The 16,350-nt window shown below is 37.5% G+C and overlaps 2 protein-coding genes across 3 annotated transcripts; one reads left to right on the top strand and one right to left on the bottom strand.

The window, feature by feature from the left end:
- The first annotated feature begins 124 nt into the window (after positions 1–124).
- LOC104602130 (hydroxyethylthiazole kinase family protein) lies at positions 125–7,387 on the top strand. 2 transcript variants are annotated; one of them, XM_010265710.3, is made up of 3 exons: positions 125–714; positions 3,031–3,446; positions 5,901–7,387. In XM_010265710.3, exons 1-2 carry the CDS (start codon positions 268–270, stop codon positions 3,421–3,423), a joined length of 840 nt encoding a protein of 279 aa, XP_010264012.1. In that variant the 5' UTR covers positions 125–267; the 3' UTR covers positions 3,424–3,446; positions 5,901–7,387. The 2 variants fall into 2 exon arrangements, with proteins under 2 accessions (XP_010264012.1, XP_019054127.1); XM_019198582.2 differs by lacking the exon at positions 5,901–7,387 and having other exon boundaries at positions 3,031–3,552.
- Positions 7,388–9,036: 1,649 nt separating this feature from the next.
- On the bottom strand, positions 9,037–10,065 carry LOC104602127 (dirigent protein 16). Its single transcript, XM_010265702.2, has one exon. It carries the CDS (start codon positions 10,017–10,019, stop codon positions 9,252–9,254), a length of 768 nt encoding a protein of 255 aa, XP_010264004.1. The 5' UTR covers positions 10,020–10,065; the 3' UTR covers positions 9,037–9,251.
- Between the last annotated feature and the right edge of the window lie 6,285 nt (positions 10,066–16,350).

The raw sequence follows: 16,350 nt of genomic DNA, 5'->3' as shown, positions 1-16,350 counted from the left end.
ACCACCGCCCTGTTGACTCCCAAAAAAAATCAGCTATACCCATCGGTGTAGCTTTGGCTAAAACTGTGAGATCACTGCCATCGATTGGCCCCACCTTAACGTCACTTCATCAACTCAGTGTGGGGCCTCAGGGGTCGTGATTCACGGTTTTAGCACAAAGCTACGACAATGGGAGTAGCTGGTTTTTCTCTGTTTGCATTATTTATGAAGGAAGAAGAACGGGAGAGTGCTGACTTCTGAGATAGACAGAGTAAGAATTAGAGCAGCATGGGAGAGAGAGCAAGCGAGGGGGAAGCACGAGAGTGGGGCGCAACGGCATGGAGAATATTAACGGCTGTGAGAGAACGGTCGCCGCTGATCCAGTGCATCACCAACTACGTATCGATGGATCTGATGGCCAACACGTTGTTGGCCGCCGGTGCATCACCGGCCATGCTCCACTGCCTGCAAGAGATCCCAGACTTCACCCCTCACGCCCAAGCGCTCTGCATCAACGTCGGTACTCTCTCGCCCGACTGGATACCGTCCATGAAGACCGCCGCTGAGTTGGCGACTCGGTTGGGTAAACCATGGGTTCTCGACCCGGTTGCCGCTTCGGCTTCCGAGTTCCGATTGAGGGCGTGCCTCGACCTCGTTCAGCTCAAGCCTGTTGTTCTTAGAGGAAATGCCTCTGAGATTCTCGCGCTTTCAAATGCTTCTTTGGGGCCCAGTAAGGTATTACGCTTGAAACAATTTAAATGAGGGATTATGTAATACATTGATACTTATTACATCTCTCTTGCTGCTCTTTCTTAAATTACGTCTTTCGTTTTTCCCTTAAAATTATTCTGTTAATTGTTTATTGATTTATTTTTGCTGGGTGGTTGATGAGTTGATGCTTAAACCAAGTGAAAGTAGTTGTAGATATTGAACCCTTCATGGGTTTTGGGATCTTTTGGCAATTCAAGAATTAATTTAGGTTCGTCTGGAATTTTGGTTAAGCTCATCAGTTCTTTTTCCTTTTTTCTGGTTCAGAAAAAGCTCTTGTTACAGTCACAGAAAACGGATGAATTATCAACTTTTTTTTTGAGAAAAGGATAACTTTTCATTAAAAACAGAGGATTTGCATGAGGAGATGTGCAAAACACAAGCCGGAACATACCCAAAACCCAAAAAATGAAATCACCAAGGATTAAACTATCAACTTATTCCCACTTCTTAAAATCAAGTTAAAGCTGACCAGTTGTATGCTACTGCTCCGACCATTTAAATTGGCACCACCCAACGTACACTTCATAGAAAAACATGAGTTGGTGCTTAAAACAAGTGAAAGTAGTGGTTGGCAATTCAAGAATTAGTTTAGGTTCCTTTGGAATTTCGGTAAAGCTCATCAGTTTTTTCCCCTCCAGTAAATGCTCTTGTTAGAGTCATAGAAAATGGATAAATTATCAACTTATTGCAAAAAAGAACAAAAAAAAAAAACTGTCTATTATGGTATATACTCAGTTGTAGGTTTTTTCTTGCTCTAATGAAAAGAAATTCCAACAAAGTGTAATTGTCAAGAAACAGATATAATCTTGGTTTTATGAGGATGAGGAATTCTTGAAAATGGAGCATCTGCATTTTCTTTGGTTATCATAGATGATAGAACCTATGCAATGCAGATATCAAACCTGTGGACATGGGATATAGGTACTCTCTAAGCTCAGTCTGCCAATTGTTACAATCCTGTGGACATTTTGTACGTTGGACTTAAACAAACAATTAATTTCCAACCTCTTTTTACTGGAAAAGTATGGCTCAGATATGCTATCCACGAGCTGTTACCACATCTCTACCCACGAGACTTTACAGCTGCGTGTTGGGAATATCTCCCTTATCATTCATGGGGAGATGTTCTCAATACATAGTAGTGGTGGTCTGTGGGTAGGAATGTGGGAACAACTTGTGGGTAGCAGATCCCAAGTGGAAAAATGTAAAAGAATATTCTTGGATAGTTATTGATGGATGTGCAGAGCATTTGGTGCTACCTGGTTCCTCTGTCATTTCATAGTGGAATCCAGATCTCTGGCATCTAGAGAGATCTCATTCAAGTGGATTCAAAGTTTGCAAAATATCTCAAGGACAATTTTATGGGTGGTGGGGAGGAAAGCATCTTGAGTAGTAGCTGTGTTGGTATTCCATGGTGCTGAGTTTCATTGTTTTTCCTCCTGCTTGGCATTGTTGTATCTGATGGTTTTCAGTTGGTCTGAGGAACTGTTGATAATATTGTGTCTGGCTTATCTTGTACTCATGCATTCTTGTATTGTATCCTAATGAAACCTCTATCTATCTTTCATCTGTAAAAGAAAAAGAAAAAAGAAAGAACAAGAAAAAATGAATAAAGTCTTCCAGGAGGAAAGACAACCAAAAAAAAAAGCCTTACAAAGCCAAACTAAAAGCAAGCTACAGAAATAGTGCATAAGCTGAAATGTTGCAAGGCTGTTTGGGGAAGATGATCCTCAATACAACTCATTCTTCTCTAATTATCCATTGGCAAATCAGACACATATTGCATGCTGTTACCTTGTTGTGGCACTTCCTACAGGACCTACACAAGTAGTTTGTGTATATTGAAGGGTTCGGGTATCATCCTGTGATACATCCATGTCTTGCTGAGTAAACTTCATGTCTTTTCTGTTTTCCGTGCATAAGGCAGACAAAAGTTTGGAATTCTTGCTTCAATTCAAGTTTCTGAATTTTAATATTCAGGACATATTGATAACCTTTTAAGTGGGTAGGAGTATGCCGATAAACTTGTTCCATTTATACTTGTCCATGTGTCCAGTTTACTTGTCTTTATTATTTGATGATCATCTTTCTGAACCAATTGTCTTGAGTTTTAGATGTCAGATAAATGCTGAATACATGACTGGCTTTTCTCAACCTGACAACCTCTGCTTGGAGTAGTAATCTTTAGCTTGAATGGCACTCCTGATTAAATTTGGTGCATAGTTACTGTATCCTACATATGCTACAATTTGCTTAATCTCCTCTTGACACTTTCTCTAGGGGGTTGATAGTTCCCACAGATCGGTGGATGCAGTGGAAGCAGCAAAATCCTTGGCTCAAGGAAGTGGTTCTGTAATCGCTGTTTCTGGAGCTGTTGACATAATTACAGATGGGCAACGGGTGGTGGGTGTGAAAAATGGTGTGGCCATGTTGCAAAAGATCACAGCTGCAGGGTGTGCGGTCACAGCCCTCATTGCTGCCTTTGTTGCAGTTGACCCTTTGCATGCTTTAGAAGCCACAGCTTCAGCACTTTCCATATTTGGTCTTGCTGCTGAGATGGGGATGGACATGGCTAGAGGTCCTGCTTCACTGCGAATTCACTTGATAGATTCACTACATGGGCTTGATCAGGCTGCTGTATTCTCCAGGGTTAGCATCACTAGCATGTCATAGGGGGACTTACAGTTAACTGGAAGGCATGTTATTCCTAAACATCCATAGGAATGTGGCTTTCTTTTGTTTTTTGGTGCCATGATGTATGTGAATGTTACTAATAAAGTAAGGTTAAAAAATTTACTGGCATCAGGATCAATTCATTAATTTTTCCAGCAACTTCCTGCCAAAATGTGCTAATCGATAACTAGTAACTACTCTGCACAGGTTTCTCTTATTGGTATTTTACCTTAACTCTCGCACTTCTGCTGCTTTCCTAGTTAAAGAAAACTCCATCATCTTAGAAGAATTGCAAGCAAACATTCAAGAACATAGACAGCACGCCAGAGTCCTGTGAGCTAGTAATCGGTTTTGTCATGAACATTGGGATTTAAATGTACTTGTTTTTGATCAGTAGATTTAAAATAGACAAGTAAACAAATTCCAGGTTGAGATGGGTATTGGAGGTTGTTGAAGTTTCTGGCTGGTTTAGAGTTTTTTGTGTTTCTTCTGGTGAGAAGAATCTTGAAGGATGGTTTTGGGGTTTAAGTTTCTTTCTTGTGTTGGGGGATCTTTAGATCTGGAATTTTGATTTGTGGGGGATCTTTATTGTATTCATGGAAAGGTTTGGGGAGGGGGTGATGTTTGTTTTGAAAATTGTCCGTAGTGTTTGAGTTCTCTCTGTTGTTAGGCAGTTATTAGTCCGTTTTTCCTCTGGTGCCTACTTAATACCTTCCTTTTTTTCTTTTAATAAAATCCCATTTTTATTTTATCTTCAAAAAAAAGACGTTTTTGATTGGTGGATTTATAAATGTACATGTGCTAATAAATAAGCATGAAAAACAAACCATGACTTAGCTAAAATGTGAACTCTTAGGTTTCAGAAATGGGTTGATTTCTTGTTAGTTCTTTTTGACCTGGATTAATATCCTAAAAGATGGATAAGTCTATACTTATGGTGGGTTTTGATCCCTAAGCTCTGTAGTGCATAGCACCTTATTATCTGTTAAAGCATATTCATTCCCTTTAGCAGATTAACATGCTCCTAGACCCAGATTTTCAAGAGTAGGAGCCCGTTTGGATGGTATTCTAGAATCCAGATTCTAGACAAAATCTGATTCTATTCAACCTGGTTGCTATTTGGGTAGCATTCTAAAACTTCACTCCAACATCAAAGGCAAAAACAGGGTTGCCTATTTAAAAAATTAGTAAGACCATAGGTATTTAAGTAAAATAAAAATGAATGCTATTTTCATGATCATTATCTTTTGAACTGCTACTCATCAAATGTTACAACTTTTTGTTTTTAATGATATTATACTTTACCTGTCTCAAAAAAAAAAAAAAAATCTCTAATTGGCATTAGTTTGCCTTGATTCTTACATTACTGTTGGTTACCTAGCAAAAAGAATTTTGCTAGTTGTGAATGAGTAGTTACTTAATTGTTTGTTTCATGAGCGTTTAGATTAAATGGGATGTAGTTGTAAGCATGTAAAATGAATCATGTTTTAGCTAAAGCATAATGTCAATGTGAGTTGATTTCCTGTTGCTTTCGTTTGACCTTTAATTCGTTAATGTCCTTAAAAAAGGATGGCTTAATTTAGGCCCACTCACATGGGCTTTGACCCATAAGCTATATGGTGGCCTACTATCTATTAAACACTTGGTCCCTTATGCAAGTTAGCATGCTTCCAGCCCATTCAGTGTTTTTCCAGCTATCTGGGATCTTGGGAGGATGGACTGGATATGGACCTAACCGTTGGAATTTGGTTGAATGAAGTGGCCACATTCATCTCAAACCTGACATTCTCACATTTGTCAACCCAAGTTATAATCATTGCACCAACAATGACCACTTGTTAATATTCCTTTAATAGTCTAAAAAAAAAAGAATTCAGGTTTAGAGTCACTGACCTTTGACAATATGAATGGTATCTTGCTGAGATCAAAGCAGACAAAATCAGATGCTATTGACTTGCTGCTGTCTGGATGGCATTTTAAGGTGAAAGAGGGGCAAAACCCAAAACCTCTTATCTATCCCATGAATTACTCTGCTAGGTTTTCATAGTTTATACATGTTCTTTTTTCCTCATCCTCCTCTCTTACTGCTGAACCCCTTTTTCTCTAACAAAGTAGACATGATATTTATATTAAAAATTACAATGTGTATGGTGTGGATGAGTGATTCTATCCCTGCATTAACTTGCAGGTTACAGTTAATGCAAGTTTATTTTGTGAATCATAATTTAATATTAAATTGTTTCAATTAGTTGTCTTTGTTTAATTCTGCCCCTAGATATGCCGGAGCCAGACAATTTATATATAACTTCCCTCTTTTCTTAATGAAATCTTATATCTTTTCAGTTATCAATTACAGAAGTACTAAAAAATAAATTTGGCCTTCTTGTGACTTTAAACCCTCAAAAAACTCTTGATATCTTTTTCCAGCAATAATGTTTAATATCATCAAGCTATCTTATGTTTCATTCTTTTTACAGGTTTTATAAGCTAAGGATATTGTGATCCTCTCTCTCTAGTTGCAAGGCCAGGTAACTGAGGAACGTTGTATCAGGTTGTAAGCCAGCAATTAAAATAAAAAATGCCAAGTGGAATTGTGAAGTAGGATTTGTGTAGCCTAACCAAAACCCCAGAGGCTAAGACGGGCAGTTGATACAAAGGCGAACTCTGTTATACTTGAATAAACCATTACCTCTAATACTCGTTTTGGGATGCCAACAATAAAAAAAGGTCCTTTTGCATTTTTGCAACCCAAAAGAAAAAAGAAGGATTAGATGAGCTACAGAGCTCTACTTTAATTACCCCTTCTTCAAAGAAACAATATTATTGAGGGGATGATAAGAGGAGAAAGATCTCTTAATTTGATTGAAAATAACTTTGAGGCAGCTCATAGAAGCTAAGTGCAGGACTGGGCACTATAGTTGGTAATCTATTCTTCTTCGAGCTCCTGTGGTACGAGCTTTTGGTACCAGTGAAGGCAGGAGGATTCTTCTCTGCAAGATCAAACGGTGTGTGCTGATCAAGCCCCAAGTCAAGTTTTCCCAGCTTGTTTCAACTGGTCTGAGATAAGAAGACCTCAAGTTCTTGTTGGACACCTCCACCTCAAGGGTTTACCAAACTGAATTTTGATGGCAGCAGCATGGGTAATCCAGGGCCTTCCGGAATAGGGGGAGTGATAAGAGATGAAAAGGGAACTTGTTAGCTATGTATTCCGGTCCAATTGGTGTGTTGAGAATCTATTCTTCTTCGAGCTCCTGTGGTACGAGCTTTTGGTACCAGTGAAGGCAGGAGGATTCTTCTCTGCAAGGTCAAACGGTGTGTGCTGATCAAGCCCCAAGTCAAGTTTACCCAGCTTGTTTCAACTGGTCTGAGATAAGAAGACCTCAAGTTCTTGTTGGACACCTCCACCTCAAGGGTTTACCAAACTGAATTTTGATGGCAGCAGCATGAATACAGGGCCTTCCGGAATAGGGGGAGTGATAAGAGATGAAAAAGGGAACTTGTTAGCTATGTATTCCGGTCCAATTGGGGTGGACGATTCTTTGAGGGCTGAGATTCTAGGAGCTCTTGAAGGGATCCAAAGGGCTAAGGACATGCATATTAAAAAACTGATCATAGAAGGTGATTCTGAAATTGTGGTGAATTGGCTAAAAGAGGATAGCTCTAAGCTCTGGATTTACAACAATGAAAAGCAGAAGTTTAAGTGGCTGACCAAGGACATCAAAGTTCATTGCACATGGATAAAAAGAAGTGCAAATTCCTTGGCAGATGGACTAGCTAGACAAGGGGTGAACAAAAACTCTCTTTTGGGCTGTTGTAAGTTTTTCATGGTTTGGGTGTACATTGGTATAGTAGGGAGTTAAGATCCTTTAGCTCCTTTTCTATGTAACTTCCTAAGTTCTCAATTATTAATAAAATTTACTGTTATTGATAAAAAAAAAAAAAAAAACTGGTCTGAGTTAAGAAAGCAACCATCTCTGAGTTCCATATAAGGATATGGAATCTGAAACTCTTCTCAAATTTCCTTGGTTAACTTAAATCCTTTTATGCAGCTCTTGAGTGGGAAGTGTGGACTAGTAACCTTTCTGTTGGGACTTGGAAGCGAATAGTAGAATTGTATTCTGATCAGTATTCAACCCCATATATTTGGGATAAGGCATGGATGATGATGACGATGATCAGTGACCAAGATAGAATTGCTGTCTAACGTTTGTGTTATGTGCTTTAGTATTGGAGTAAGTTCAATACTTGTCCATTGTAGATGTTCAGTTTCAATCCGGTGGCAGTTTATTAAGCCAAGGAAAAAGGTTTTTCAGTTTTCAAACTTTGTAATGGGTGGAGTTCTGGTTTGAACTTTGAATCTTGGCCAAGGATGTGTATTTGATGCCGATGAGAGGGTAGTCTGATACTCTGATCCTCGTATTTGGGTTTTCATCCGTTTCAATTGGCTACAAAATTCTCGTGGCTTTATAAAAGAAGGGCATTTTCTTGACAGGAAGTGCCCTTTCATGAAGGTGGTGTTTGCTAATGTGGTTTTCTTGAGGTAGTTTTCAAGAAAAAAGGGCTGTCCTAATTAGGCCATATGTGGTAGTACTTCAAGTTTTGAGCACATTTTTTTTTTTTGTTATTTGGTGCCAAATGTCAAACAAAAAGGAGCAAATATTACAATAAACGTTATTTTGACATTTTCTCACGGACCTTACTTGAAGAACTGTTTGACAACACTTAAAATTATGTGTAGAGAGGAGAAAACACCTCTCTACATAAGAGAATTGTTCAACCTTACTTGAAACTGTTTTCATTTTTACAATATGAAAACAGTGAAAAGTAATTCTGGAATCTTAATTTGGTTTTTATTTTCAATAATAGGTAGCATATGTTAAGTTAGCAAAAGTTAAACAAAATAGATAAAAAAAAAAGTGGGTTCCACTGAGATGACAACTTGTTTTCAATCTTTCAAACCGTCTTCTTTTACCCACTTTATTTGGGCACATTTTATTTTTTGATAAAATGGCTACATCTCTAGTGGAAACTCAAATAATGATTATAAAAGGTCATTAGAGGGGGCTTTTCTTTCTTCCGAAAGATGTGATATTTGAATCATGCTTAGGATGTTCTCTCTTCATAAATAAGAGTCTACTACCTACACCATTCCCCTTGAATAGAAAGTACTTTTTCCCTTTTTTTAATGAAGAATATCTTGAGAAAGAGAATAAGATAAATTGGGTTCCTCATGAAGAACAAGCACCTCTTTCATCTAAGAACAGAATGTTTCTGATGAACTAGAGAAGAGGATGAGAGAAAAAATGAATAAATAAAAACATGAGGAAGACAAAAAAAGATGAAAATAGAGGAAACTAATTGGTATATGATTATGGTTCCACCTTCACCTTCTTCTGTTGTTAACTTGTTCATCTCCAATGTGCGGTTACTGTAGTTCCTTTTGTTGTTTATTGGTTTTAAGCTATCCAGATACTAAAACCTTTGCCAAATTCTTATAGTCATGTTAGGGTATCCCTCAAACAGGCGAAACAGGATTTATGATGATGACAATGATTTCTATATCAGGATCCTCAACCAATATGGATCAATAGGTTTATCCATGGACTTTCTGGATGGACATGCACTGAGAATAACATACCACAGTTTGATCAAGAGAAATCACTTCAATATGTTTCTAGACAGGATTACAATTACAACAGCTGATACACTTTTAAATGTTACTTCACTCAACAATCACAAGATTAAAGAAACCATTTGATCATCTCACATTCATTTCCAGACAAAACAAACAAACACCCACATGTGCTTTTCCATCTCCAGGAGCAGATTCAGTAGGTGAGATGGACTGTGATTCTGAGCAATGTCTCTGCTCCACCAGTGACACTCTGACCGGACGGGACTAGCGACCGGACCTCGGCAAATCCGCAGGCATTCTTGAACTTTCCAGTCCCGCCAGTCACCGATAAACGAGACATGGCACTTTGAACCTTGTAAACCCCAAAGAGATTAACAGTATCACCATATTCCCCACCCTCTAGCATGGCTGTGAATGCCATCATTTGTGTGGTTCCATCAGCAGAGCTTGCTACATACACTCCCTGGGCTTTTCCAATTGACTGTGAGCCCAATTCAGGCCCAGATGTGAGGATGTCATCAATTACTGTTATTGTCCCAAAGCCCAGTCCCAGACCATCTGGTCCCAGTTGGGCCCCGTTCTGACCATTGATGGCTTGACCATTTGCAGAAAAGGTTGTGCCAGCCAGACCAGTGCCTAGAGGGACACCATTGACATTCACAGTTGGTATTGCACCATTGGCATTTGGGATTGGGACACCATTCTTGGGTGGAATGAATCCTACTGGCCTAGCAAAGGGCACTTGACCACTGTAGATGTTTCCTAGTAAGCCAGTTATTGGCCTAGCTGTGGGACTGCTACCACCCAGGATGTCATGCATGTACAACTCCAGGGTGGGTTCTCCGGCACCGGCAGCGGCGGCAGTGGCGGCACCACCAGCTGCAGCTGCGATCCTCACCAGCTGCACCATGGCAACTAGCATCAGAAGGGAGGCCGACGAGAACTCATGCTCGGAAAACATCTTGATATGTGATTGTTTCTAGTCTCCGAAATGTGATGGACGAGTGGATGTGTTTGGATGAGAATGCAAATGAGTGCTAGCTTGGCTGATTAAATAGAGGAAATTCAGATGGAACCGTTGGAGGAACCCAACAACAGTGAAGCAGTTGGGGATCATGGAGTTAGTTAGGGAGGGTATTTCATACAGTAATGGCTGTCTATAAGAGGTTGGGAATTGAGTTGGAACATATGTAGCGTGTGGGGACTGGGAGTGGGGACTAATAATGGGTGGGTCCACTTTGGAGGATTAACTGGTTCAGGCCTATAGACTTATGTTACTGTGTGCAAGACTAGGACCACAAAAGGTTTTCTGCTTTCTCTCCAGCAGAGTTGCATTTGGTGCCCAACAAGGGGCAAGGGACCATGGTGAGTGTTTCTGGTACAACCAAACCACATTAACACAATACCATCATCAATCCATAGCATGTGGGACCATTCATAACAGGGAGAGATCTCTCCCGTAGGATGTGGTCTATGAAATTTCCATGTCCCTGTAGTGCTGGAACACTGTCGATCAAGTACGTTTTCTTGATGGGTAATCTTGGAGTCTATGGAGGGTCTGGGTCCCAATAACTTGCCACCTGTTCCAGACTTCCAGTTATCAAGATCAAGACCAAATTGATTGGGTCCCATCTATGTATTATAAATTACTGTTTTTATTATCCAAAAAAACAAAAAAAAAAGAGAAAAACCTTTAGGCCGTGTTTATTTCGATGTAGCGGCGGAATACAGACTCGTAGCTCCCTTGGATTCACATGAATCCTTTGATCTGTTGATGCCATGTTTTGATTTCTAAGTCATATTATGCACAAATTTATATTTATATTATACTAAAAGTGTGGATGGGGTGTAGATTTTAGAATTTTTATATTAAAATACCCTTATTTCTTTTAACTTGATCTCGCTGTATTATGAAAACAAAAAACATAATTTGGACTACTAATTTCATTAAATTCGTTATATTCCCTATCAATAAATTCCTAAAGTATTAACTCTCATTTTTTTTATTAATTTTTATATTTAAGGCACATTAAATAAATGAGTTTTATGAATTATGTTTTACTAAAATGCCTCTATTTATGAATTTAATTCCTCTTTAATTGTGTGGACAAAAAATGTAATTTAAAGTATTATTACTTTTCACTTCATTAAATCTCTCCCACTAAGGTATTAACTTTCATTCTCTCTCCTTAAAATACTTTATTTGAAGTATTGTTGTTTCTCATCAATAAATTATACAAATTAAATCTATATCCAATACTTTTAATAATATAAAACTTATGCTCAAAACCAATATGAAAAATAATTAAATAAACCACCTTTTTGTCTTAGTGGCAAGTAAATATTTCAACCATCTGCATCAAACGGGTCAACCAATGTTCTTATATTTAATAGTAAAAACTTAAAAATAAATATAAATATAAATATTACAAAAATTATAAAAAAAATATGAAAAAATATAGGCACATTCTAATATTATCTATTTATCATATCAAACAGCAATAAGCATATGCTAAATAAAAGTATTTATATTCAATGGAATGAAATACAAGATTTAAAGTTGACCCAAAAGCAAAACCATTTTCCTATTCAAGTGGTTGGTTAATGGTTCAACCTTTTATGTTAAATGGATCAACCCATGATATCATAAATAAATAATAAAAATTTAAAAAGACAGAGACACAAAAATTATTAAAAGCATAAAAAATTTTGAATAAAAACATTTGGGTGCATCTCTAATATTATGTATTCATCATATTAAACAATTATAAGTGTGATAGATAAAAGTTATTTTTATTAATGATAGAAATATAATTAAAACCAAACTAACTTGAAAAACAGTTTTTGCATCTAATTGATGATTAATTGTCCATAAGGAGGCAAATTAGGTGGGATTAACTTAAGCGTGAATCAACCCAACTTGTAATCTTGGACAAGGTAGCTTTGATTTTCAGTCCTCGACTTGGGTTCAAGCCTAGCTCTTAGGTAACTAAAGTCATGCCTAATTATATACATGCAATCATAAATACATATATAGCACATATTTGAATACATGCATGTATATACAACTATACACTTACATTTTATGTCAAATTTTGTCATGGGACTAATTAACAAACCCAAGCCCAAGACTAACCCAAGTGCATCAAATTTCAATGCAGGTTGGAGGTTGAGCTCAAGTTGGGTAGATCTTTTTTTTAGGTAATAAATGAGATAAAGAAAGACAACAAAGGAAAAACTAAAAAAAAAAAAAAGTAAACCCAAAACTAAGAAAAGGACGAACCCCCAGACAAAGTGGGAAGTTAAGAAAGAGGTTGGGCAAGACCAACTTTCTTCTAACCCAACAACACCTTTTGCAGCCAAAGCGTGAGCCGAGCTATTAACCTCTCTGCACACAAAACTAAATACAATTGCATCATTGATCAACTTATAAATATCTTCTGAAAGATGCCACACCTGTGGGTGAATATCAAAAGATTTTGAAGATAACACTTTTACAAGAGGCAGATTGTCACTTTAAAAATATATATATATATATATATAGACACAAATCCCAACTATCTAGCAGCTAAACAACTTTCTCTGATAGCAAAAGTTTTAGCAAAAAGAGGAGAAACCACCTTGCAAACACCACACTTTCCAAAAAAAACTCCAACAACATTTCTAAACAAAAAACCAAACCCACTATGGTTTCAATAGAAACTTCCACCTATATTAACTTTAACAATCGAACCATTTGGTGGAGACCAAAACGTAGGAGCCTCACCCGGGACCACACTAAGAGGAGAATCAGTTTATCCTTGAAGGGAAGCTTTCATTACTTCCTCCATCCACCTGATGGCAATGACAACTGAAAGACTTAGGGTTAGGAATTAAATCATTAAAAACAAAACAATTTCTAGCCTTCCAAATGTACCACAACAGATAAACAGAAAAAGTAATCATATTAAGCTCCACTACATTGTTTTTTATTTCCTGTTCTAACCACTAACCCCACCACTGAGCAAAGGAAGAGAACATAGGGATATCTTTGAAAGTTAAACCTAAAGGAGAGCCGAACTGGATATAGCTCAAGCATTGCTGCATTGAAAAAGAGCAAACATAGTTGACTTTGAATCCTTAGAGCACAAAGGGCATAGGTGAACTTGTTCAATTCTTCTTTTATCCGGTTCACGGCAAGGCTATTAATGTAGCAACTCCATAAAAATGATTTCAGTTTTGGGGGTATGTTCAACTACCAGGTTTTCTTCCAGGTAGTTGAAGTTAGAACATAGTGATTGAAGCCATTATTATTGGTCAAAGATAACTGCAACACTGACTGATAAGTTGATTTTATAGAAAACTGCCCCTTAGAATATGGGAGACACATAAGCCTATCCGCACCACCAAACAAAGGAAGGTCTAGAGAGTAGATTTTCTCAACTAACATCTCTTCAAGCATAGAGGAAATATTCTCAATTTTCCAAGTATTGAAAACTAGATCTATTAAATCTGCCACTTTCACCCCATAACTCGAGGCCATATAAGGTCCAATTGGTTTATAGAAAGGAACTTCAAGGATCCAAGGGTCTTCTAAGGTATCAACATTCTATCTAGTTGCCATCTTCCAATAGGCTCCTTCTTTTAAGATATCCCTCCTTGCAAGCAAGCTTCTGAACCCCTAAGAATAGTTTGAGAGAGCTTTGATAGACCTAAATCTTTTAGTATTTACCTTCTAGCACTCTAGACCACAGACAAGATTTGTTCACCACAAACCTTTAAAGGCATGAGGATCTCAGAATCCCAACCTTCCATTGAATTTGCTCTTACAAGAGGTCTTCCAACTGACCCAGTTAACCTTCCTCTTTTGAGAGGTCTCACCCCAAAAAAGTCTTCTTTGATGTCTTGCAATTTAATGACAAATATCCATAGAGATTAGGTAGTAGGAGTGCAGGACATGGTGTAAGTTGGAATTGAGGTTAGAACAAATTTTATTAAAACCTCCTTTCCAGCCAAAGACAAACTAAAAACTTTCAATTATTTGTTTTTTGTTCAAATCTATCTAGTAAAAAATTGAAAAGCTCTTTTTTTTTTTATTTACCCATGATTGGAGGGAACCCTAGGTAAGAGGTGGGTTTAGCTACTACCTTCACTTTAAGAACCCTTGATATTATTTTCTTGAATTTATTAAGAATTCTTGGGCTAAAAAAACCTTGAATTTTGAAAAGTTAACCTTTTGGCCTGAGACCTGCCCATATTGCTTCAAGATCTCCACTATAATTCCACCTTCAACTATGTTGGCTTTGGAGAAGATGTACGAATCATCTATGAAAAAGAGATGGGTAATTACAGGACAAGAATTATTAATTTGGATATTAGAGATAGCACCTTTATATTGTAAATGAATCAGAGCCATTGATAAAACTTCAAGGCAAAGGAGAAGTAGGTAAGGGCACAAGGGATCATCCTATCTAAGGCCTCTAGAAGGGTTGATTATTTTGTTAGGGCTTTCATTCACCAAAATTTGGCAGGTGGCAGAGGTGATACACTATATAATCCATCCTATAAATTTATGATTAAATCCAAACATCTCTATGACCAATTTAACACTCCACCCTATTGTAGGCCTTATTCATATCTAGTTTAATTGTCATGTACCCTTGCCTTTGCCTAGTTGTCCTCATAAAGTGAATTATCTCATGGTGATTAAGATATTATCAAATATAAGCCTACCCGGCAGAAATGCTTTCTAGTTCTGACTTATGATTTGGGGCAAAATGGGCTTTATCATATTGACTAAGATTTTTGAAATTATTTTTATAGACTATATTGCATAGGTTGATGGGTCTAATTTGACTAGGGATTTTTGGCCTATTGCATTTAGGAATCAAGGCAATAAATGCATTGTTAAGTTTCTTATGTAGGATCCCAGTTTGAAAGAATTCTTCCATTACTTTTGTCACTGTACTCTACACTATATCCCAATAATGTTGGAAAAAGAAGTTTGGGAAGCCATCAGGTCCTAGACCCTTTTGGGGGTGCATTTGAAAAAGGCCAACTCTAATCTCCTCATCCTCAGGATCCTTCACTAAAAGTTTGTTGTTTTCTTCCAACACAATCCTTAAAAGCCTGTCCAAAAGATTAGTATTATCAAAGGAATTTTAGGACTTAAAGATCTCTTTAAAGTGAAAGACAAGGACTTTTGTGACTTGATCCTGACCCTCAACCCAATAACCACCATCATCCTTGAGAGATACAATTCTATTTCTTTCTCTTCTCCATATGGTAGCTTAATGGAAGTACCTTATGTTTCTATCCCCCAACTTCAACCAATTTTTCCTTGACTTTTGAACCCAAAGCATTTCCTCTATCTTAAATTCTTTATCCAAAGAAATTCCTATCTCATTCAGTCTTGATTTAGAGAAAGAACTTATTATAGGCTTGTTTTCTTTCCATGCTCAACTCCAATTGCAATGCTTTAGTATTGTTTTGAACGCGGCTACCATTTACTTGTTCCACTTTCTTAGCTCACCTCTCAACATCTTTTGGCTTTTGTTCACCCTAACTTGGAAACTCCCCATTTCCTTTGTATTTCATGCATTATTTACTAATTCTGCACAATCATTATAAGTGACCCATAAATTTTCAAACCCAAATGATTTTTTTATTCTTACTCTTGGTGGACAAGTGTCTAATAGAATTGGGATGTGGTCCAAGCTTGTAGATGGGTAATGCATAACTCTAGCTTCCTCAAATCTATCATTCTAACTACTATTTTCTAAGAGAGCGAAGTCTATTTTTCTCCTTTACGTGCACTAAGCCTTATCTCCTGTCGGTCTATGGGAACCTTGGATCATGACTCACTATGGGTTCTATCCCTATTGACTTAGAAAATTTTTTTCAGACTTGACTTCTCACTATTTGCTTGGTTTCCTCCAATCTTATCATGGAGATCAAAAACCAAATTGAAGTCCCCTATGCATAGTTCCCTTTTTCCAACCCACTCATTGAGTGAGCTAGCCTTGATAGTACAAATTTAATGGAGTACATGCAAGCTCTTGATTCAGAGGTTTGTTTGGTAAGGCAGGGGGAAGCTCTGCACTACAATTCATATCTGATCCACCTATTCTTATCAAGGTTCGGAGGAGTTTTAAGGGAGTAGCACTTTGTTATTTTAACCCACAGGCCTTGAATTAAGTTTGCACAATTCTTCCACAATCTTAGAAATTCTTTTCTCGAACTTTTATTTGGTTTCCCATAAGTAAATGAAGACCACGGATCTTCATTTTCCTCTTGCACTAAAGCCAAAATCA

This window comes from Nelumbo nucifera, chromosome 3, assembly GCF_055504915.1.
Source record: "Nelumbo nucifera cultivar China Antique chromosome 3, China Antique-T2T, whole genome shotgun sequence".
Taxonomy (NCBI): Eukaryota; Viridiplantae; Streptophyta; class Magnoliopsida; order Proteales; family Nelumbonaceae; genus Nelumbo; species Nelumbo nucifera.
Note: the sequence above shows the minus strand (reverse complement) of the source record. Positions and strands in the feature narration are given on the sequence as shown.

Coding starts and splice junctions, on each gene's coding strand:
- LOC104602130 (XM_010265710.3), top strand. CDS start 268: ATGGGAGAGAGAGCAAGCGAGGGGGAAGCACGAGAGTGGGGCGCAACG. Junction 715..3,030: donor CTTCTTTGGGGCCCAGTAAG/GTATTACGCTTG, acceptor CACTTTCTCTAG/GGGGTTGATAGTTCCCACAG.
- LOC104602127 (XM_010265702.2), bottom strand. CDS start 10,019: ATGTTTTCCGAGCATGAGTTCTCGTCGGCCTCCCTTCTGATGCTAGTT.